The following is a 24,503-nucleotide window of genomic DNA, read 5'->3' on the forward strand; positions in this document are numbered from 1 at the left end:
GACTTGCGTTGACTTGCGTGCACTTGCTTTCAATTGCATTCACTTTGGTCGAGATCAAATTTGCACTTAATTCAACGCACGTTTTTCACCGTTTGGCCACCCAACGCAAGTCAACGCAAGTCTTGCTGTTTCCTTCAGTACTGAATTGCAGCGTGCAGTTTGCAGCGTGTTAAATGTCTTTTTTGCAAACTTGCGTGCACTTGCGACTAAACTTTCGTGTCTGTTTGGCCACCCAACGCAAGTCTGTACGCAAGTTGAACTTGCGTCGTGTACTACTTGCGTCCACTTGCGTTACCGTTTGGCCCGTGTTTAAGTTATTTAACCGCGGTATGAGTACCTCCCAGTGGATATATAACTATCTTTCCAGCACCTAAGTGAATTCCTTATATCTTATATGCTTGTACTTGATCGTTTTAGGTTGTTTTCTTTTAAAAGTCGTGTTCTTGTCTCTAATTGTCACAAAGACCTGCCGAATACATGTCTAGAGGCGCTAAGCGAACTTCAAAAACAGCAGGTTCGCAACGGATCAACAATGAAGCACCGGTTGATTTAGCAAAATAATGAACAATACTTTACCCCTTATCTTATCACTGATTATTTAAACAAACTTTAAGCAAAACAAATCAGTAAATCTGCTCCTACAACTTTCTAATCTAAATCTTTAATGCAGTGTTTTCCATCGAGCTAGAAGCTTGCGATTTTTCGTTCCAAGGCGTTCGAATTTGAAGAGTGAATTTATTGAATGTTTTTGGAGTCCGGTTAAAATAAGGTAAGGCCTTTAAACTTTTCTGTTCATATATACACTTAAATATTGATTTTGATTGTAGATGTAAAGTATATTTGAGAAAAGGTCGATGTTTGATCGATTACATATCTAATCTTGAACAATCTATTCGATCAGTTTAAAACTTCGTTTTTCCAGTTTAAACTAAGATTTCGTTTAGTACAGCTGTACTGCCATAACGCCGTCATAAACTACGGTTTAAAATGGTCGGTGTTCATTTCTAACTTAACAATGTTTCAAGAGTTAAGGTAATGCGCCTCTACTAAGTGATAGTAGCGAACTGAGTTTTCATATCGTAAAGCACGGTTGCTTGAGTCCAATGAGCTTTTTCTTCTAACCGTTAAGTTGATAACCAGCGAACGTGGAAGAACTTTCGGCTGTTGTTTCACGCTACCGAAAGCTACAACAGTCGGAAGTCGATCTGCCTTCTCGTAACTTGAAGATATTGTAAGAACTATAACTTGCTTACAGCTTTCTTACGTCAAACGTACGTTTGGCTACTAAGCGAAAACCAAGGTGGATTTTATCAAGCGAACAAATGTCAGTCGAGTTGTCCTGGATATGGTGACATAATATATCCAAGACGAAGGTTTTGCATCAACAGTTCAGAATAAGTAGGATTAAGTTCAACTTTATTTACTCGTTGATCCGATATAAGCTCATTGACACAGGTCATTTACGATCTATGATAAACCTGATAAACGCTTATTAGAGAAACTTAAAAATTCTATTGCAAATCCGCGAATCTAATTGGCTGTCTTGTGCTGTTGAGCCACGATAGCGCCGCGAGTGTTGCCTTTGAAGAGTAAAGATCATTCTTGATTTTTGGATTGAAAAAATCGTCAAAATCTTAAGGTTTCTGCGTTCTATCCTTAACAGTGTATATCAAAAAGTTACCTCGCAGAGAAAGGGAGTGAATAGCCCCATGACTCACTAATTTTTAGCTGCAATTTTATTGCCAGAATCTGAGGTAAATATATTCTATGGTCAGTGTTTGCTAATGATCCAAATAAATATGTCACTGTTATAACCTACTGAAAGTTGACTTCTGCAGTGTTATTTTGAATTGCTAACTTCTGAGTAAAGCGCCTTACAAATTTAAACTAGGCAGGCCATGAAAATGAGGACATTGATCATAATAGCTTGATCAAGAACGAAGTTCTTTTAACAGGTGTTTTAAAATGTTCGAGAAATGCTTGGGAGAACTTCTGCGAATGATCCCCAGGGGGGTACTCCGACTTGTAAATGACGGGGATGATCGAATGAAGGCAAAACTCAGGACCCAAAAAAATCCCTAAGTCTTCCGACATTACCCAAAAAAATCCCTGGCCCAAAAATAACCCCCCCAAAAAATCCCTTGTCAAATTACCCCTAAATTGCCAGGAGGGGCAATAACGCTCGAGTTTGATTATTCATCATACCATAAATACACCAAGGCCACTTTAGTTTGTTTTTAATACCCAAAAAAATCCCCTATTTGAATCAAGTCACCCAAAAAAATACTTGCCAAATCTTCCAACCCAAAAAAATCCCGCAATCGAAAATTTCAAACCCAAAAAAATCCTTCGATCATCCCCGTCATTTACAAGCCGGAGTACCCCCCCTGGGGAATGATCAGGCTGTTTAATAAAATAGCGGGTCACATGTACGCATTACGGCTCTATGCTGCATGTAATGACTGCAGCGGAATGCAAGGTCAAACGGCTTGAAGCAAAACTACCAATGATAATCGTGGAACTGAATTAGCAAAGGATTTGGCCAATAGATGTTTGGATACTCTTTTAAAATTGCTTCACTTGAACGAGTGCTAGTGAGAATCTTCATACTTTATGTCAATTTTTTTCAAAGAATCAATTTTATCAACAGGAACCGCTTTAGGATCGCAAAAAATTGAGTCCACAAAGAAATAAATATAAAAGGCCGATTAGGTCACTAACCTTCCTTTTTACAGTGTGACAGTCGTAGGACAAACCAGTCTACTACACTTCAGTCAAACTACACTTATTATACTGCTTGTCAAATGCCTTATACATGAAATGCGGCCCATAGATGAGGCATCTCAATTCATTAACATAAACCAGGGGCGCGTTCGTTTGGGATCAATCCGGAATAAGAATAATTGGAATAGTGCGAATTAGCGTTCGTTTGGCTGCTCTTCTCATTCCGGAATACTTGGATTTCCATTCCTGCTTTTCTGCTCCCAGGAGCAGAATACGGAATATATATATGACTGGATTTATAAAACCAGGTTAGTGATTTTCGTTTTGTTTTTTTTTTTTTTTAATTTTTTTTCTCTTCTTTTTTTTTTTTTTTTTTTTTTTATATATTCTTATTCCAGAAAATCCCAAACGAACGCGCCCCAGGTCTAACCGGCTTTGATTTCGTTATAGCATTTAACCCGATAGTTTGCCAGTGTAAAACTGTAATCTCTAGCGTCGTCACTTAATTAATTATTGTCTTGATGTAACACCAAAATCTCGAAACTAACATTGCTGAGAAATGTATGGTAGCCTGTAAGGAGATTTGATATAGGAATATGATAGACACCATGACAGTTCACAATATAACATACGCTAACAGTATTTAATAATGAATGAGGTTTATGCCAGAATAACTCACACCTGTAAGTAAGAACACAAAGTTCACTCGCTTAAAAGATGTCATCAAATCAACCATGTATAAAGCCAATGATTTTACAATACGCTCGCTGTATTTCTATTATAGTTTTATATTTGGACTCTTGTTTTGTCACGGCATTGAGGAAAAACCTAGTTATGTCATTTGTTTGTAATGATAATATTTCATGGGCAGTTACCACAGAAAAGTTTGACCTTAGAATTAAAATTTCTCGGCCAAGACTGACTTATTCAGTTCCACAGGTAAGTCAGTTACGTTAATTTAAATCCCACAAAATAAAATTATCTTTAAGAAGCTTTATTAAATGCTTTTAAAATTTTCGAGATATGTGATGATGTGTTTGTATTTTTCCAGCGAAGAAGTATTAACCTTTTCGCCTCAGAGTTATTGAAAATTGTCTTGTTACGCGATAATTTCATTCATGTGCAATTGATCTCCAGCGGTATATATTTTTTCATTATCATACCACAGCCTTATGTAATAACACTGATATATCACATTCTTCCCAGGCATGGTCCGCCTTCGACCTTCACCAGTCCTTTTGATTGGTTTGCTGTGTTTTGTTTCCTGGGCACTAGGCGACGACGACGATAACGGTAGGACAACATACAAATGAAACAAATTGTTATGTGATTGTTGATAAATATTCTTCTTTTAGTTCAAACCTTCCTCACACGCGCCAAAGTGACCCTCCAAAAGCCGGAGCCACCCCGTTAAAAATATTGCTACTTCTTATGGGGATGCTAAGAGCATCGCCGCAGGTTGATTGCTGCCAGAATTTTCTCAGCTTGCTCTAACAGTTTGCTAGTACAGTGTTTACTCCTGAATGGAGAGGGACCGGCTGTGTGAGCAAAATGTCCTTCTTTAGAAAAAAGTTTATTATCAAAGAAGTGCTACCTATATTACCACGTTTAGATGTAACCCCAATAGTAAAAGAAGCACGAAGCTATTTTAGGCCGGTGTTGTTTTGGCAAGGTTCGAAAAACTTCAAAGGATAAATTTGAAAACGTCATTTACAGTGAGAAATAGTTGCCAACTACATATTAATTCAATCTTAGTGAAGAAATTATTCAACATACACGAGCGTGGGACAAAGAAAATTCCCAAAACGCCATAATTCAATCTTATTTCCAACCCTACGTTACAATCTATACGTGCACAAGTTTTAACGATATCTATAAATCATACGGGCAGACGTCGGATGACACGGTTTTACATTTTGTCTTATCAATGGTGAACAGTTAACTTTTTAGAGATCAGTGAAAACCAATATTTTACGGTCTGCGAAAATCGTACAGGTCGTAAAATCGGGTCACTCTTGTCTCACTGAACATCAACTATGCGTATGATCTGCACGGCATTCATTCACAACCTGTACGGAGTCGCACAGGCATGCCATACCATAACACGGGTCATATCATTTCATGAGTACTGCACACTCATGTGGGTGAAAAGGCTACGCCTCACCATTCAACTTATAATTAGTTTTAATGTTGTTTTAAATATTATCCTTATTGTATTGTAATAATGTAGTTTTCATTCTTATAGGGCCTCATTGATAGCAGTAATTTTGTAATTTATAATTACTGAAATAGCAATCCTGTTTAAATAAAGGCACTCTTCTCTTCTCTTCTTCTATAACACAACCTTTTCCTCTCAAGAGTTTAAAGTATAAAGAAGGGTCACGGTTGGTGCAACTTGAAAAAACAAAATGCCGTTTTAATTTCCTTACTAATTCTAAAAATCCTTGTTTATTTTCGATTATTGTTTCCTCTTGCTGTTTTTCTGCCTTGAAAACTATATTATTTGGAATTTGAGAGTAATTTTAAACATAAGGAAAATGACTTAAAATTTTATGACATAGCTCCTTTAAAATTAAGTGAAAAAAAAAATGTTATTTTTTTTTGGTGTCAAATACATACCGGGAAGCAAGCAGCAACATATAAAGGTATTGAGTAGTCACACTGTTAGAACTTAATTCACGACTAAGGACGATTTTCAATCCCGGCTGCTCCAATATACATGTCGCATATGAGTCGAATTCGAACCATTCAAATCTAACTGGTATTACTTGATTAAACTTACAGTAAGGCGTTATACACCATGGAACTGATAACATGTTTACTTTGCAATTTGCTCCGTGTGCGAATTGCACTGATTTAAAGCGATTTTAGCGAGTTCTGTAGTAAGCAACTCTCCTTCAAGAACCCTCGATAGAAACAAAAAATAGTTTGAAGCAGCGGAGAGTTCGGGAACGCCGTTAGTAAACGACTGGAAAAGCAAATTGAGTTAGCTAGTGGGCTGGAGCTCGAAATAACCGAGTTCGAGATAGCGATGTACATCTGTACATGTCTTTATTATTAATCTACTGTTATCGCCAAACAGGATGTTTCGAGCCACTTGGGATCCAAGCTGGCGAGTTTAACGATGGTGAAATCGCAGCGTCAAGCATGCTAAAAAATTTCACTTCCACGGACGCATGGTGTCCGCCAAAGATCGACGAAAACCAGTATCTACAGGTAGATTTGTCTAGAAAGACTGAAGTCACAAAAATAGCCACACAAGGACAAATTGGAGAGAAGGATAGACATGTAAAGACTTACGCGCTATTGTACAGTGATGACGGCAAGAAATGGGAGCAATACGGCAGCAAAGGAAAGGAAGAAAAGGTGATGATTTTTTTTAATACTGTTAATTAATTCTGATGGTAAGTCCACTGCCTTCTTCCCAAAAAAAAAAGCCCCCCATCCTCCCTCCCTTAAAAAAAATTAAAACCAAAAATATGTCAAATACCTCGGCCTCCTTCTTAAAGAAAAAAATCAAATTATTTATTTTCAATTTTTAGACGCAACATCATTTTCAAATACAAAACAAAACATTTTTGAAATGCAAAATTCCTTCCTTCCCCCGGCCAAAACAACGATTAGGTACAATTATTTTTGCAAGCATTACATACTTACTCCTATTGTTATGCCGCGGCGATTCCTAGTGAGGACAACATATCAAGAATGAGTGTATTTAATTTTCTTGTGCTTATGCTAAATTCTCCTGTTACTCAAATTAAGATTTTCCATCTTTCCATTTTTGTTGTAGATTTTTGATGCCAACAAAGACTCCTTTACAGTTCATCACAACACTTTAGAAAAGCCTCTGGTTACACGGTACCTGCGCATTAATCCAAGGTCATGGGAAAATGCTATTTGTTTGAGACTGGAAGTGTTTGGATGTGATGGTAAGCTAAAGTTATTTACCAGGAATCCAAAGGGGTTTAGGCTTCCAGGCTTTGAAAAAAACACCTGGGGTCGGGAGTTCCGGGGCTTCAGGGACCCCTAAAGGAGAGCTTCGGACTCTTTGCCAAGACCCCGCCCAGACCCTGGCATACGAATTGACGAGATTACGATCGCCTGGATTTGTACTCAATCTTTCTATTTGTTCATTTTTCTTTATTTGAATGCTTTTCGCTCCTTTTAGGTCTTAAATATAATGAGTAATTATTTAAGGCGAATACAGGGAATTCGTCAATTATACAGTACAAAACTACTTGGATAATTCTTGTATATTATAAACCTTGTTGTTTAAATGATATGATATTAAATTCAAATCTCTACATGGAGAAGAAAGAAGAATCGAATGATTTTGAAGTACATGTATTTCTTCGCGCATTCGTTTCCATTTAATTTTAACAGTGATTTCAAATATAGACATGGCACAATTCAACATTAAGAAATGCGTGCACTGAACAATTTTCATTAATTCCAAATGTATGGCAATCTAATCAACCAACTGCAAAATATAGAACTTATTCGGTAACTTAATGTTTTTACTTTGCAGTATGAAGACTACATTATACCGGCCTGGCAGATCATTACCCAAAGTATTGACATTTTGTCTAAAGATCTCATCTGTGTTTTAACAAAGTATACAAAGAAGAAACGATTTAATGGTAACGACACGAAGAAGAAAAACTTCTCATTTAACTGTTCAAAGCGAAGTTGACGAAGAAAGGACTTCAATTAACGAACACTTAGATAATAGAAATATGAAACATATCTATAAAAGATTTTACAATTTTGTCAAACACAGAGAGTTGTTATGTTACGTAAAGTTGTAAAAGCATTTTGAGCATTTCAATTTCATTGTTTTGAGGTTTTAGGTTAATACGCTCCAAGAAGTTTACTGAAGTACTGTTGTATCAATTACACGTGTATATATCTGAAAAATGTTTATTAAAGGTACTGTTATGGTTTTCAAATTCTGTGTCAATGGTTGCGCATGAATCAGCCTACAAAATTTATAATTTCGTCGTTCGTCAGTCTATTTTAGTCTTCCTTTAGTCTATACTACATTTCTCATGTCATTTATTATTATCTTTCGTAGTTTTCTCGTACAATTTCATTCCTTGTAATTAGGCCCGGGCCAAACGCCTAGCTTCACATGAATCGAACCTAATGCAAATGACCCAAACCTATTGTTTTTGGTCATTTGCATTCGAGGTTCGACTCATGTGAAGTTCGACGTTTAGCCCGGGCCTTAGTTAACTTTTCGTTTGAAGCCAGTTAGTTGATTTGCAAGGACGGATCCTGAAGCCAACCTTTTTGTCAAATCAGTGTAGAAATAGGCTGACAAGATGCTATAACCATTATTTGATTGATCAGAGTATCCTCATTACTTCGGACTCCAAAAGAAACACCCTAGTCAGTGTCTGTCTAAAATGGCCACCTAAAAGAAATCGGAGCTACTTTCTAACTCTATTGACGCATCTTTAAGCGGTCGTTTTTTCTATTCTGCATATCACTATTTCGGACATAATAAGCTGTGTAGAAACACGCAGAGAATTTCCATATGCGCTTTAATATCTTGACTAAAAAAAAATCTAAATTGAAAATATTCACCTTTATAGATAATTTTACAGATAATACCAGCGGATATTTAACGAGTTTCCAAGTATTTGAGAAAAGAGCAAAATGTCCGCGAGTATTATCATGCAGTTTCCTTGTTATTTAGCTCCAAAATGGATACTACAGCGTAATACGGAATACAACAGTATAATAACGTGTCATATTTTGCGTGTTCTCTTGAATGTTTATAGTTTCACAATGTTCACTGCGTCTTTTCAAGTCATTTGGTAGAGTTTTTCATTTGTCAATCAAATAGATTTCTCTTTGCTCGACATGAGAAGTGTGTATTTCACCAAAGGTGCTTCCTTGGGAGAAATCAATCACAGGAACTCTCCAACGGAAAGAGTTCCCTTGCGGGATCCTATCGCTGCATCGATAGATGCATGGTGTAAACAAATCTGTTAGGATCCTAACTTGATTTCCCGCACCATAGCTTTAATTCCTTCAAACAATTCGTTAGCTGTTGGTTCAATTAGATATGCTGGCAAGAGGAATCCAAACCGTCCTTTATCACGAAGTTCGACTGCGAATGCATATTTAACTTCCAACGAACCGTATACATAATCTTGAAAGCTCCCAGAACTTAAATCTGAAATAGAAAACGTAAAACATGTGGGTAAAGAACAATAGTAGCGACTCTCATTTATCAGGTGTGAGCTTTATCTTCCATATTATTAAGCGGCCAGCCAGTCTTTCTAAAGTAATGAAATAATTTCCTGTACATGTAACCCCCTATAAAGGCCTACTCTGGGGCCCAAAGTCGCTGTAACTTTGGGCGACTTAAGGCGATTTTGGGCGATTTTAACTTATTGTGTCCAAAATTACGGGCAATTTTGGGCGATTTAAGGCGATTTTGGGCGACTTTAGGCGATTTTGAGCGACTTTAGGCAATTTTAGGTGACCTTTTAGGCAATTTAAGGTGACCGACCTAAGTACATGTACATGGGAATCATCATGGTACACCATAAAGCATTGTTACAGAAAATATCTATACTATCTATAAAACAACTTAGAGCGACTTAGGGGGACTTTAGGCGACTTTGGGCGACTTTGGGCGACTTTGGGAGATTTTGGGTCCCAGAGTAGGCCTCTATAAAGAGGACATTTCTTTAATGCAGCCACAGAGGAAAGAGGCGGTATCCCTTGTGTTGGTATGTGAAATGAGTGTCATTTTCTATCAAAAGTGTACGAAAGAGATATCTTTTTGTCAAAAAGGGTTCAGAGCCTCCTCGGAAAGAACATTTTTGATCCCCCCGGCGGGGTGGGCTTTTGAGCAGTCTAGTCGCAAAGAATTTAATTAACGAATTTCTTGTCCTTGGTCGTGTGTCGGCGTGTGCGAAATAACGAATTAAAAAAATATATACTTACATAACAATTTCGATGGAGGACCCAAGCGGTAGGTTGTGTTAAATTCCATCGACTTAATAGCATCCACTGTTACCTTCCCAACCCTCATCTGCAACTCGCGGAAATACACAATTAGAAAAAAAGGTGCTTGAAAGCAGTCTCTGAATTTCATTCAAAAACCATCTCTGAAATAAAATAACTGACAGTAACTCGATGTAATCAAAACTGAAACAAATTGTTCCTGTGAAATGCAAAATACCGTAGAAATATCCGTGGTCTGCGAAATTACCCTGCCTCAAAAATTCAATGCTATACGGCAACCGATAAGTATATAAGAAACAATTTTTATTACTTACGAGTTCGTCATAGTCTTTAATATTTTCCTTTGTATATCCCCACGGAATCATCCACATTTGACTGTAGTTATGCACATCAAGAAATCCCACAAGCCTTTTCTTCTCGGATTTCAAGAAACGATCAATGTTCTGAACCTCGTTTTCAGACATGACCGATGCGCCCTGGTAAACAGTCGAGCATGGGTTGTCAGACGCGCCTGGACCTGTATACAAATTACAAAAAAATTTAAAATCTACTGAAAAAGAAATCAACGTCGTTTTAATTCCTCTCCTTTCTAAGGGGACTCGACATATCGTATTTGCTTGCAGAAAGTGTTTTTCATTGAATCAATAAATTCGCATTTGCTATGGTTCTGCATTATCTGCTTAGTGATTGGTGACGCCACTTTCTTAACCTATCAGAAGTAAAACCAAAACCAATCGTGACTTGCTCGGGGGCGTTTTCACGCGCCTCGCACCGGCTACATGAATTCGCCGGCTACATGAATTCAGACAAGTATACCACAAGATCGGAAATAGTTGGGCACTATCTGACAGTTTGATCTCAAAATGTCGGTCCTTCTCGACTAGTGTGCGGTGGTCCAAGACAGTTTGTCGGGGCTAGGTTGTCTGGTCGCGTTGTTACCAGTTAAAAGCGCTGTTTGTACCTTCTTGATTTCGGTTAAGTCGGTCCTAAGCCTCGACGCGCTTAGTCACGACAAAATATTGACTGGTGTGCGCCATGGTGTTAACCCGACAGATTTTGACCCAGGTAAAAAATCTCCTGTTTTCCGTCGCAACATTGGCTAGTGTGTGGCGGGCTTTAGATTTATGTTAATTACCTCCCCATCCAAGTTGCCAATTCCTGTTCAAATCCGTACCGAAACATGCGGATCCTTTGTTGGGGCTGCGGTTTTTTCGCCACAAACGGTCCTGAAATGCAAAGTATTGATTGAAGGACCTTTTACTTAACTGATCTTGTTGATTCATTAAGAAATAAAAACGTTACTCTGGTTAAAAATTTTGTAGTAAAATGTTCGTAAAATATCTACAATGTCCCAACGTTTCGGCTTAAACTAAAGCCTTCATCAGGGGAAAGTGATAAGTGAATACAAAAAGCACGTTCTTATATAATATGCAAATCGAGAGCTAATGTTTGTCCCTAAAGGCTAAATTTAGAAATTCGTGCGGTAAATGCATGCCGTCATCGCGGTTTAGCGGATTATTGCAAGTGTTAATTTCCCAAGCCTCCAGAATACGTCTTTTGCGCCAATTTGTGCTTGTACGTAAGATCTTTGACGATTCCCACGAGATGGTGTGGCCAGAATGAAAACAATGTTCCGCTAAAGCTGACTTGTGTGAGTGTTTGTTTTCAACTGCTTTTTGATGCTCTTTGAGTCGGGTGGAAAATTTTCGTTTCGTTTCTCCGATGTAGCTTTTGTCACAAACTTGGCAGGGAATTGAATAAATTGCGAAACCATCGGCAATTTGTTTCCAAAACCGAAAGATCCATTGCCAAAAGATCAGACTCGTGGCGCAATTTATTCAATTCCCTGCCAAGTTTGTGACAAAAGCTACATCGGAGAAACGAAACGAAAATTTTCCACCCGACTCAAAGAGCATCAAAAAGCAGTTGAAAACAGCAGGAGGGCATTTTGCGTGCGCATGCGTGCAACCGCTGTACAAAGACCGCGTGATCTTGGGAATAAAAATGGCGCGGAAGATTCAAACTTTGTTTTTTGTACTGTTTATCGTCACAATTTAATATAGGCCTAAATTTCGCTAAGAAAAAGTGTTTTGTGTGTGGCAAGGCTCTTATAAAGCAGATTTTCTGGCCAGCTTCGGGATCGTTGTTGCAAATAATGGAAAAATATGTGGGACAGGTAGGAAAGCCTTCACCGACAAAAATTAAACAGGCCGTAAAAAGAGGAAAACATTTATCCGTGTGCTGGAGTGTGATATATTAGGATCAAAACTTCACATCAAATCAATTGCTGTAATACAGGCAGAGTGCGAGCAATATTATAGCTTGTCGGGTGATTTTTTGCCTAAAGGGACGGCCACCAAAGAAAAGGATTTTCCCTGAGGGGAACGACATGTTTGGGTGTTCTGCACATGATAATGCAGCTCACTGATGACTCCAAAGCAAAGCCAACTTGCCCTCGACTGGCTACAGGGTTTCCTGGAACAAGAACTGCAGTTCTTTAAAACACATTTAGGCGACACAGAAGTAAAACAGCCGTTATAACAAAATAAACATCAAACTTAATGAAATAAACGTTGAATGAAAAATTGAAAATAACATTGTTTATAGTTAAAAATTATTTCTTAAGACATTTTATACAGCAGTTATTAAAACGTTTCTGAAAAATATATATATAGCTTGTTCGTTTCATGCTATTTTTTGACTGGTGATCAAGGCTAGATTTTGATAAAGGAGCCAAAAATGTACTAATTAACATAGTAAAATGTAAACAAATAGTCTACCAGCAAAGAATTACCATAACACTTTAAAATTAAGACCGATCGCAGTAATTATTTTCTTGTTCAACAGAATAATTGTGGTATCATCGAAATGTGAAGTTATTTTGACCAATGCTCACGTTTAAGGAAATAATCACAAACGATAGTTTCTCTGTTAGGATAAACCAGCGAGAACGTACGTTAAAGAAAGCTAAAAATTTCCACAATTGACCATTTTTTAACGCTACCTTCGCAGCATTAGACGATAGTTTAAGTACTTCAGGCTCCATATATCATCGGTAGACGCTGGAGATCAAGGCTAGATTTTGAGATTTTTGCATTGTGAGAACGACTAAATTGTAGTTTTATGACAAATCTGAACAAAATCATGACCACTCGCTCAAACCCGGGATACTTGATTATAACATCGTATAGTTAAAATTGCTGTTTTATACTTTAGTACTAAGTAGCCGTAGCGCTTTGTCCGTTTAGATCTTCCGGCTATTAAAAACATGGGCAAGGTATTTAGGTTCTCGACATTCGGTCGCCATTTTGTCCACGTGCAATGTTTAATACACATAGCCAAAGTCGATCAGATAAACAGCACGCCGACACCAAACTTTGCTTGTTGTTGTCAGAAGATAAAGCAAGGACTCTTAGTATTGTATACAGCAAGTAAAACTTAAAACACGTTTCATTTTGAGCTAGTAATTAGGCCATAAATTGTGGAAAATATGTAAACAATCGATAGCAGAACTTCTCTGTCGTGCGCACTAGTCCATATCGACGCATGCGCACGCAAAATGCCCTCCTGCTGTTGAAAACAAACACTCACACAAGTCAGCTTTAGCGGAACATTGTTTTCATTCTGGCCACACCATCTCGTGGGAATCGTCAAAGATCTTACGTACAAGCACAAATTGGCGCAAAAGACGTATTCTGGAGGCTTGGGAAATTAACACTTGCAATAATCCGCTAAACCGCGATGACGGCATGCATTTACCGCACGAATTTCTAAATTTAGCCTTTAGGGACAAACATTAGCTCTCGATTTGCATATTATATAAGAACGTGCTTTTTGTATTCACTTATCACTTTCCCCTGATGAAGGCTTTAGTTTAAGCCGAAACGTTGGGACATTGTAGATATTTTACGAACATTTTACTACAAAATTTTTAACCAGAGTAACGTTTTTATTTCTTAATGAATCAACCACCTGGTTACAGGTCCATTTTTAAAATGATCTTGTTGAGTTGAGCTGATTTCATCATCCCAGAAGAACAACTTCCGTTCAAAGAAGACTCCATTACCTTATTTCAAGCTCTGCTCAAAAATTCTTACAAACAAAAACAATCAAGCTTGGAATTTTTTCGGATGTTCCAGTTTGTAGCTTAGAGCCTGTTTACATGATTCCGATATGACTTTCAAACACAAAACGAATTTCGTTCCGAGATGATACCGCATCTCATGAAACCGCATACGGAGGCCGCAGTTTGAACTCAGAGCGAAAAAAACGCGTTTACTGTTTAGCCCAACGAAGCAACCCTATGGTCAAATTGCTCGTTAAAATTGTAGATATGTCCATTAATGGGCACAATAACATGTTTGCGCAAAACATGCGCCATCTTGTTTTGGTCTCGCGCGAAAGAAACCGCGCACGTGAAAACGTTGTAGGTCGAACCGGTCGACTTTGTCAGTGATTGCCATCCAGAATAATGTAAACAGGCCCTTACTCTTCAGCATGACGAATATTGTACCATGTGATGCAAAGGGCCCATTAAGGGAGGTCTGATTGGCCGGGAAGCGACACGAGATTCCTGAGGGCAAAAGACTGTGAAAATTAATAAAACGAAATATAAATCTTACTTTAGTCCAGGTGTATACGTAACCATCAACATTTAGCACAGGCAGAATAGCAAGATCTACTTTATCCAACATGGCTGTCACAGTGGGTTCTTTACCGTACTGAAAAACAATCTGAAAAAGAGATTTCAAAACAGTGAAGTACCTAGCGTGTCATTTCACCGATTTTTGTGTTTTAAATTCGAATTCTGATTTGTTCATGACCATTTTGATGGTCACATGTAAGTTGATTGATCTTTTGGGTGTTGGCTCTTCGTCAATGATATATGCACATTCATATAACACTGATCTAATTGCTTGATTTTAACTGCATGGCTTCGCAACAAGTGCGAAGATGTTGATTTAGTGAGCTAAGTAATTGATTAACTATAACATTTCGTGTTAAAATTGTGTTTTTATGGACTTTTCTCGATTCCTCAAAACATGGAAAAACTGTTTACAAATATAACATGTCTAAAATGCATGTTACTGCTTGTGAGATTTGTGACGAAACCAATAAACTACCTTTGCCAGAGTTTCGCAAAATCATGAAAACGTACATAAAATATCACCCATATCAAAGTTCACAAATTACATGCCCGCTCTTTGCACTGGATGAAATGCTAGTCCAATAAAAGACATTACTTCTGGATGAAAAGAGGCGCTGTGGGAGTAAAGCATCTTGCCCAGAAACAACACGAGGACACCGGCCATGACTCGATTCGGACCGAAGTCTGAAGCACTGATCAAAACAATACTTCATGGCTTTATTTTACTTCATCAAGCGAAGAGTAAATACCTGATGTGTAATGTACATGCAACTTGCTGCTGAAACCCACTCTCTAGCGTGAATTCCACAACTTATGAATATCAATGGTTTCAACACGTTTGGATTTGCCTGGATCTAAAAAAAAATAAGGCAAAACAGTTACATCAATGAAAATACAGGGGGCAGTAACTTCTAGAGCTAAGGCTTTACTTCGGTTCCTGGAACATTGAGTACTACCGTCGCTTATTTCGGGCGGAGTTCATTATCAAAACCTACAGTAGTGAGTACGGTTTTACTTCTTAGATGATATGTACGTCTAACCGCGACATAACAGCTCAACTTGACAATACTAAAGTATTAGTCGTAGTAGTGCAGGGACGGCGGAACATTTTTCCAACTTGAGGGGGGGGGGGGGTGGCTAACTAGTGACTTGAAGTAGAGGGAGTCTTAAGTGACTCTTCTCTTTGTAAGTCTTTATTTTTTTCGGAAATATTGGGGGCTAAGGTCCCGTCCAGTCCCCCCCCCGGATCTGCCGTTCCTGTAGTGTGTAAAATATTGCGTAAAAAGGTGAGAAAACATATATATTTGTGCTCTACAGGATTAAGTTTAGTTTTCGTAAAACGCGTTTTCGATGTCGTTCTTTTTCGGTGTTATCGTAATCATACCGTTAATATATACTGCTCCCTGTTTTCGTACGATTTGCCAAGACTCTTCATATGCACAACACTTAATGTGTGGTTGATCGCTTTCATCCATGATACAATCTTGCAAAAAGAGAAAAAAGCAATTATAACAATCAATAGAAACAAATAAACCGGGTAGGGAGTATTTCTTTATTTGAAAGACGGCGATACCGGATTGAACTCTTCAGTCAGTCAGTCAGTCAGTCAGTCAGTCAGTCAGTCAGTCAGTCAGTCAGTCAGTCAGTCAGTCAGTCAGTCACTCCTTTGTTGTAAACAGACCAATACCTCCATTTGGAGAGTAAGGCGCAATAAAGATATACTATTACTATTACTATTATTACTCAGTCACTCACTCAATCAGTTACTCAGTCACTCAGTCACTCAGAGAAATTCTCTAATCAGAGAAATTATACAAGAGGAAACTCGTCTAGAAATCGACGCAAGGGAAAAGACAGCAAGGATTTTGACTCAACGCATCAGCTTATAAACTTGTTGATGGCAAGCCTCAACCGCCGCTATTATATATAATTAAGTAAGAAAAACTTGCATAGTCACTTATATTAACTTGCTTATTATTATGTTACTACTATATCGTTTCGTTTTTTCTCATTTATATACATCAGTGTCGTAAGATCGATACATATCTTTTTTTCTTAAATTTTTAATTCTATACATTGATTTTCTAAGTCTCATCTAATATGACTTTTTCTCAAGATAATATATTTAATATCATCTCATGGAATATCCAAGGACTTAGCACGGCTAAAGCCTACTCACCAAAACCTAACAAATACCAAATTGAATGTTAAATCAATTAAAGCAAATTTGTCTAAATTTGACATCATTTGTTTACAAGAGACATGGGCAAAGGATAATTCGTTAACTTTCGAAGGCTACACAACACACTCAACTGTTAGGAACAGCAAAAGCAAAAGAGGTCAAGGTGGCGTGGCAGTCTTAATTAAAAATAAACATAGCAAGTTTGTGAAACAGATTGATAGTAGCTCCTCAAACATAATCTGGTGCAAATTGCATAGACAATTGTTCGGTCTTCAATCCGATATTTATTTAGCAGCTGTTTATTTACCACCTTTGCAATCGCAGAAAAAAGCTGGCGAAGATGTTATACGTATTTTAGAAGACGAGATTCATAAATACTCTGCCCAAGGTCGAATAATTTTGCTCGGAGATTTTAATGCTAGAACGGGAACATTAAGTGACTTCATAGAAAACGACGGGCATGATCTGGCAACACCAAATAGCCATTATCGCCTAGATAAACATTCTCCGAAGCGGAATAATGCAGATTACAACGTAAACAAAGTAGGAGGAGAACTTTTACGGCTTTGCATAGGAAACAGGCTAAGAATTTTAAATGGTAGGCTAACGGGCGATCTTGACGGAAAGCTTACATCATATCAACGCACGGGAGCTAGCACTGTTGACTATGGAATAGTAAGCGAAGAACTTCTTAATTCACTACTCGGTTTTCAAGTGCAATCGCTGACCCCATATTCAGATCATTGTCCTATTAGTATGAAACTAACTTGTTCCATATCTAGCGGAATAAATGACACACCTAGCGAGGAGTCCGTAGGGCAAGCGGCCCACTCTCCATCAGTCCGAAAACCATTTAAAACATTTTTATGGAAGCCAGATTCCAAAGACAAATTCATTAATGCAATATCCAGTACAAATATTCAAGATCAATTTGAGACCTTTAACTCAAAACATTTTGCTTCAATAGAGGAAGAAATTTCCCATTTTAACAACATTATGACGTTAACGGCTAATTTAAGTCTAAAAACGTCAAGAAAAACACACAAAAACAACAAGCAGAACAAGCCATGGTATGATTATACTTGTCGACAATTAAAGAAGCAATTACAAAATCTTGCTAAGAAAATTAGTCCGACAACCCAAAGACAATTGCGACAAGAGTATTTTGTTCTCAAAAAGAAATATAAAAAACAAGTTAAATTGGCGCATAAAGAGTACAAAAATCAACTTATGAACGAAATAACTGCATTGGATTCTAGACACAGTCAAGACGTCTGGAAACAAATCAACAAACTTAGGAAAAATAATACGGTTGAGGAAAAACCCCTCATCTCCCCAGAAGACTGGATACGGCATTTCCAGGAGTTACTATGTGATAACCATGAATCTCGCGCCAATAATTATCCAACCGATGACGAAGAATCTCGCGAAGATAATAACCACACGAATAACATGGATGATACAGAAGTTCTGTCAGCTAATGACATTTTAGGAATACCTATCACATCGAAGGAAATACATGAACATATTTCCAAACTTAAAACAAAAAAAGCAAGTGGCGTGGATTCTATCTTAAATGAAATGATTAAACATGGAAGATATTATTTATTGCCTTCATTAGAAAAAATTTTCAACGATATACTTAACACCGGTAAATTTCCTACCGATTGGAATATTGGGGTGATAAGACCCATTTACAAAAAGAAGGGCGATAAACGCTCGCCAGCCAACTACAGGGGAATTACTCTAACAAGTTGTTTAGGAAAATTATTCACCTCAATTTTACAATCAAGATTAAATAAATTCATCGAAACTCACAACATTCTCAACCCAGAACAATTTGGATTTAGACCAAATGCGAGAACAACAGATAGTCTTTTTATTTTGCAACAACTCATTCATAAGTACACTAAACAACATAAGAAGCTTTATGTTGGTTTTATTGATTATGAGAAAGCTTTTGATAGCGTATGGCAGTCTGGGTTGATTTATAAGTTGCAACGTTACGGTATCAAAGGCAAATTCCTAAATGTCATTAAGTCCATGTATTCTTCGATTAAGAGTTGTGTTCGCATAAATAAAAACACAACAACGGATCTGTTTTCATGCAATAAAGGCATAAGGCAAGGTGATGGATTAAGTCCAGTTCTGTTTTCTTTGTTTATGAATGATTTACCAGATTACTTTAGAGTCAACAAATGCAAAGGGGTAGTATTAAACAATCAATTACTTAATTGCCTAATGTACGCAGATGATCTATTAGTATTAAGCGATTCTCCAGAAGGATTGCAACAATCACTTGACGTTATTCATAAGCACGCTCAAGAATGGAAGCTAAAAGTAAACACCAAAAAATCAAACATCATTGTATTTAGTGGTAACGGTCAGAACAAACACAAAAAAGATTTTAAATACGACAATGAAACTTTAAATATTGTCGACAAACAAACATATCTAGGCATAGAAATGACATCTTCTGGACGTTACACCTATGCAAGAGAAATAATTAGCAAAAAGGCTACCAAAGTTATTTCCATCATTAAACGATTTCTATCCAACATTGATTCATCAACAATTGTGATACGAAATAAACTTTTTGATGCTTTAGTTAAACCCATACTTTTGTATGGTTGTGAAATATGGGGACCCGAACTTTTATCATACAAAACACATTTCGATAAAAGTACAATTGAACAAGTTCACATCCGGTTTTGCAAACAAGCATTAAATGTACTATGGTATGCAGAAAACGTAGCATGTAGAGCAGAACTAGGTCGATACCCTTTAGCAATAGACATTAAAGCATCTATCTTATGCTATTTTCAAAGATTAGAACATAAGATAACCAATCCCATATTAAATCATGCATTTCTTTACGCCAAAAAACATACTAAATCTGTTAGTTTATTAAATGATGATGAAGCATTAGGAATTCTCTCAAATAATGACACATCAGCCCCACAACTTTCAACGAATTCTTGCTCTAAAATTAAACATAGATTAAGAAAAAATTATTTCCAAAATTGGTCAAAGGTCCGAAATTGCGCGTCAGTTAGCTCTAGAGAAAAATTCACTCACAAAGAAGTTAAAAAAGATTACCAATTAGAAGAGTATCTCACTACAGTTAAAAATCCAGCGCATCGAATAAAAATAACTAAACTAAGATTAGGGGTACATTCCCTACGCATACAGACTGGAAAATATGAAAATGCAGGAGCATCCATACCAGTTGAAGAAAGAAAGTGCTTGGTATGTAAGGAAAACCACATAGAGGACGAACAGCATTTTTTAATGTATTGCAAAGGGTATAATGATATTAGAAAAGAGCTTCATTCAATCGTGTCACAAACTGATCCTCGCTTTGTAGATTTAACTGATCATGAAAAAATAAAGTACCTTCTTAAACTAGATAATTATGCTACCTCTAGAATCATAGCTAAATATATCTTCCTAATGTTTCAAAAAAGAAAAGAAGTTTTAAATTGAAAGTTATATCAATAAATAGTTGTATAAGTAATAGTCCAATAATTACCGTAAACGTTTGCATTGTAATTTCATTGTTTGTTATTAAGTAATTTGTTAGCATAGTTGCTATAACACCTTTATTGTAACTAGACCAATACCTCCCTTTGGAGTGTAAGGCACAATAAAGATTTACTGTTACTGTTACTGTTACTGTTAGTCACTCAGTCACTCAGTCAATCAGTTAGTTAGTTAGTGCCTATTCTCGCTCTATTGGAGGGTGTTAGTTCTATAATTTATTTACCTCATCCAATTTGTGATATTTACTGTACCAAGATGATGTGTTGCTGGGCACATCATCCTGTCTGTTAATGACCGCTTGTAGATCAGATATCTGCACTTTGTAGGCAATCTTGTATTGATTCAATAGTTTTGTAAGCTTCAAAAAGTCGTCAGGGGAAACACGCATGTCTACTGCAGCACCAGGGTGTGATGGAAGACGCCAAAAATCAACCTGAAATGTATTGAAAAGTAAATAAAGCCTGCAACACGAAGGTACATTTGCTGATTCTATAAAGCTACAGTTAACGGATAATTCATGTAAGCGAAAACCCTCTTAAAGTGGCCAATTGATCAACATCTAGGCCACATACAAACACTGCTTCCATATGAAAGAGGACACTTCTTCGAAGCGGACGCTTTTTCAGATCCCAAGGGTGTCCATTTAAGTGAGGTTCGACTGTACTTCTTTATTAAATATACTAAGCATAAATAGACAAGAAGCTATCGTCACTGTGCTATATGAACGTCATGTAAACAACCAGGCAACAGTAAATACATAGGTCCGCAATTCGTACATTTGCTTCTTTAAAGCTTATACTACGGAAGAGTAAGGGGACATTAATACATACCAAGAGATGTTCTGTATCTTGGAGTTGCGACAAAAGACTAACTTCAGCAGTACTTGATGGAAAAGCCGTCACAAGTTTATGGCTGAAAAAAAAAACAATATTCAGGAAGATTTAGAAACCACAGCGGACCGGGAGACGACGAAGACAAGGTCTAATAAAGAAAGAGTTATACAATTTTTTCTCGGTTCATTTATATAACTGTTATGAAGCGCGAGGGCCATACAAGGAGAAGGTTGTTTACAAATTGGCAGGGCGGTCTTTTTAGTTTAAACAGTACATAACAAAAATCAGCATAACAAGAAAAAAGCATTTTCTAAACTTCTGGTAAATCATCACTTCAGCTCTTTACTCCAGTTTTTGTCGCACCATGCAATTTTAAGAGCATTACAAATTCTCCGCAGTCTACTATTCAATTTTGCCAGGTAGTCCTAACCGACAACCAGGTTTTTGTTATTTGGCCTTACGTGGGACATGCCGCTGGACAGTGTGTGGTCTAAAAAATGGTATACAATTTCACTTTTATGTGTCTTAAACTGGGTACCTGTCTGGAGATTTTTCGCTGGTACTTAAACCCAAGTATAGGAGGCGCGGTGACCTAACGGTTAGCGCGCTGGACTCCGGATCGAGCGGTCTGGGTTCGAGCCCTGGCAGGGGTCACTGTATTATAGTGCCCCTCTCCATCCAGGTATAAATGGGTACCGGCGAATTATTGTCATTAATGCTGGGGGTAACACTGCAATGGACTAACATCCTATCAAGGGGGGAGTAGAAATACTCCTAGTCTCTTAAAGTACTACAGAAACCAGGATAAGCTCCGGCGGTATGGACCATTTTGCTCAACGCAGACTTTACCTTTTTACCTACCCCCAATATAGCGTTTCAGCTTTCGTTTCCATCATCATAGTCATCATTGAGACCAAGGTTAGGAGTAAGACACAGACTGCCATATCACTTGAGTTCTTGAGATCTATGTTACATGCAATAAAGACCAGTGTGAAACCATTTTTTAATTTAAATATAACATGTATTTACACAGGAACTAAAGGTCGAAACACGAGAAAAAAAATAAGGTTTATGTATCATAAGTTCTGATACGCGAGGATGACTCTCTCATACGTTTCAGAACTTATAATACATGAAACTTAATTGTTCTCCTGTTTCGACCTCTTTTTCCTGTGGAACTCGTGGCTCTCCACAATTCCGCTCGCAAAAGTAGAGGATATAGATGTCAGTGGGCTGTCTCAAATTTTTTGAGGGAGAGGGGGAGGGGGGTGGGGGTTTAAACAAGGTTAGTTTGCTTTGCAGACATTTTTCCCGAGGAATTAATGAATAGTCTGAGGCCCGGTTCAGACGCCGTACTTTTCATGAGCCTAACTCAATTCGAATTTGGACCGACCCATATTGACAAAAGTACGCCTCTTGATTCAGACGCCAACTTTTTGGCCGTTCCGAGGCCGTTTCTAATACAGTTCCAATAAAACCAGTCAAAATACATTATAATAATTTATGAATTTGGATCGGCACATGAAAAGTACGGCGTCTGAATCAAAGTCGTTCCAAAGGCGTTCCACAGGCGAAATTCTCGGCCAAGCCAGGCGGGAAGAACGGGTGAGCCGTTCCAAATTGAAATAGACGTTCTTATTTGATTCAGACGCCGATCTTTTCATGTACTTAATTCAAGGAATTAGGTTCGGCTCATGAAAAGATCGGCGTCTGAACCGGGCCTGAGAGGGGGTTAAGTCTAGTTTACGGATATCAATCTACGGCAAAAACTTCAGATTCAGACATAACGCAGCGTACGCAAAAACTGGGGACAAAGGATGTTTGTAACTACTGGATGCATCTCTCAGGGAAACTAAATTCTTGTTCTGTCGTTATTAAAACCATTCTTTCATCTTTTCTACTTTTTAAACTAGTACATGTATTTATGGTCTTTCAGAAGCGTTTTTTCCTATTGTCAGTATTCTCGTTTCGTAGATGTTTTTGGCACAAAAAGTTAAGTTTATTCTGGCATTTTTAAGTGAATGAACCTTCCGTGATATGCTTTGGGTTGAAGTCGATACAGTCAGTCAATAAAGATGACGAATTTTCTCCTCTTACCTCCCATTAATATATATTTTCACTTTTTAATTTGTTTTTTAACAGTTTGTTTTGTTTGCCTCTTTCAGCTCCAGACGCATTATCTTAATTCTCCATACTCGTATCCGCACATTTAATTGGTTGTTAGTTACATAAGAATTAAAGTTTGGTTTTCACTAGCGACGAAAGCACAAGCGCGATCACGCAAAAAGGACAAATTTTGATCCTTGTTCTCGGCAAGCACAAGCATCAAAATGCAATGCGCTTGTTCTTTTGCTTGAGTCGAAGCCGTTTTCACGGTGAAATAAGAGCTGTTATTCTCGCGCTTGTGTTTGCGTCGCTAGTGAAAAACAGGCTTAAGCGGTAAATTAAAACTGTATATTCCTTGTTCGTTTGCATTTGTTATACTCGTTAACTGCACCCCTATTTTTTCAGTTCAAAGTAAAACCTTTACTTTATATCTTTTTATTTCTTTAGTTATACCGCGTGATCATGACTGTTTTGTAATAATTTGCCTCTCGCTGAAATAAAATTTAATTGAAATATCGATAAGTTAATAACCGTGTTGTCAGCTTATTTAACACTTGTTATAACCTTGTTATTAGCTTGAAATATCGACAAGTTGATTAATAACTTTGCTATTAGCCGTTAACATTGTGAATGGGCATTCACTGGTTGGTATTTCACGGTCGTTTTTCTACCATGCACTAACGCTTACCTTATCAGCTGGTGGATAACACCGATATCATACGGACTCAGGTTAATCAGTTATTTTCAGCTCAGCAGTCTGATAATTCTTTAAGCGCGACCATAAACGTTTAATATTAAAATTCATTTGCAGTGCTGGAATGATTTCCAAGATGTGTTCTGTGTATCATGTACATTACTTGCCACTTGACCATTCAGTCTGACAACGGCTGGGTGAATCTACAAACAGCTGGTAATATTTCTGGTGGTCTCATCTTGTTTGCAAAATAAACACACATATCCTCGTTTCCAGGGCCTTTTTTAAACTGTTCACTGTTGGCTGCCTCCTCAGTGCGGCGATTTGCGTGACATTGCGTAATTAATTATTATGTTAATTAATCGTCAGCAAACCATTTCTGACATTTCAGTTTTAATCATTTTCAACTTGAAAATGGTGACATGACGACTCGCTTATGAATGGACAACCTTTATTGATACACTGTGCGTAGCAAGATTGTCTCTTTTAATCAATTTAACTTGGAGTTGCTGTTAGTAAGTTATAGTAGCGATATATATAGCGAAGTAAGTTATAAGAATAAGAACTGAATAGTAGGAACGATCGGAAGGTCATAGGAATGTTTCGGATGTTAGATATGAAAGATATGATTTTTCTCAGTGAGTTAAATGCTGATAATTCGCTTAATTTATATAATAATTAGTGACATTAAGGAAAGGAAGCAATGCAACATAACATAGCACGTGCAATTCAATTGCAAAGCCATCAGAAACACCAATTTATGACGTCAAAAAGCTCAAAGCTCGTTCC

The 24,503-nt window shown here is 37.5% G+C and overlaps 2 protein-coding genes across 5 annotated transcripts; one reads left to right on the forward strand and one right to left on the reverse strand.

The window, feature by feature from the left end:
* Nucleotides 1-592: 592 nt before the first annotated feature.
* LOC144629331 (discoidin, CUB and LCCL domain-containing protein 2-like) lies at nt 593-7,673 on the forward strand. Of its 2 annotated transcripts, none has more exons than XM_078487570.1 (5): nt 593-769; nt 3,931-4,017; nt 5,807-6,090; nt 6,515-6,653; nt 7,253-7,673. In XM_078487570.1, exons 2-5 carry the CDS (start codon nt 3,933-3,935, stop codon nt 7,255-7,257), a joined length of 513 nt encoding a protein of 170 aa, XP_078343696.1. In that variant the 5' UTR covers nt 593-769; nt 3,931-3,932; the 3' UTR covers nt 7,258-7,673. The 2 variants fall into 2 exon arrangements, with proteins under 2 accessions (XP_078343696.1, XP_078343697.1); XM_078487571.1 differs by lacking the exon at nt 593-769 and adding an exon at nt 3,157-3,663.
* Nucleotides 7,667-23,893, reverse strand: LOC144629315 (mast cell carboxypeptidase A-like). Of its 3 annotated transcripts, none has more exons than XM_078487544.1 (11): nt 23,709-23,893; nt 21,776-21,878; nt 20,912-20,993; nt 20,305-20,514; nt 15,741-15,839; nt 15,106-15,210; nt 14,331-14,441; nt 10,844-10,934; nt 10,023-10,225; nt 9,688-9,775; nt 7,667-8,908 (listed from the first exon to the last, which is right to left on the reverse strand). In XM_078487544.1, exons 2-11 carry the CDS (start codon nt 21,856-21,858, stop codon nt 8,721-8,723), a joined length of 1,260 nt encoding a protein of 419 aa, XP_078343670.1. In that variant the 5' UTR covers nt 21,859-21,878; nt 23,709-23,893; the 3' UTR covers nt 7,667-8,720. The 3 variants fall into 3 exon arrangements, with proteins under 3 accessions (XP_078343670.1, XP_078343671.1, XP_078343672.1); XM_078487545.1 differs by having other exon boundaries at nt 21,764-21,878; XM_078487546.1 differs by lacking the exon at nt 21,776-21,878.
* Nucleotides 23,894-24,503: the final 610 nt, after the last annotated feature.

The sequence above is a fragment of the Oculina patagonica genome, chromosome 10 (assembly GCF_052425735.1).
Source record: "Oculina patagonica isolate OP01 chromosome 10, crgOcupat, whole genome shotgun sequence".
Lineage (NCBI taxonomy): Eukaryota > Metazoa > Cnidaria > Anthozoa > Scleractinia > Oculinidae > Oculina > Oculina patagonica.

Excerpts from the sequence above, each read along its gene's own strand:
- LOC144629331 (XM_078487570.1), top strand. The coding sequence starts at position 3,933 with ATGGTCCGCCTTCGACCTTCACCAGTCCTTTTGATTGGTTTGCTGTGT. Across the intron at positions 4,018-5,806 it reads AGGCGACGACGACGATAACG|GATGTTTCGAGCCACTTGGG; the intron begins GTAGGACAACAT and ends ATCGCCAAACAG. Across the intron at positions 6,091-6,514 it reads GCAAAGGAAAGGAAGAAAAG|ATTTTTGATGCCAACAAAGA; the intron begins GTGATGATTTTT and ends TTTTTGTTGTAG.
- LOC144629315 (XM_078487544.1), bottom strand. The coding sequence starts at position 21,858 with ATGGCAGTCTGTGTCTTACTCCTAACCTTGGTCTCAATGATGACTATG. Across the intron at positions 20,994-21,775 it reads GCTGAAACGCTATATTGGGG|CCATAAACTTGTGACGGCTT; the intron begins GTAGGTAAAAAG and ends TTTTTTTTTCAG. Across the intron at positions 10,226-10,843 it reads TTGGCAACTTGGATGGGGAG|GTCCAGGCGCGTCTGACAAC; the intron begins GTAATTAACATA and ends ATTTGTATACAG.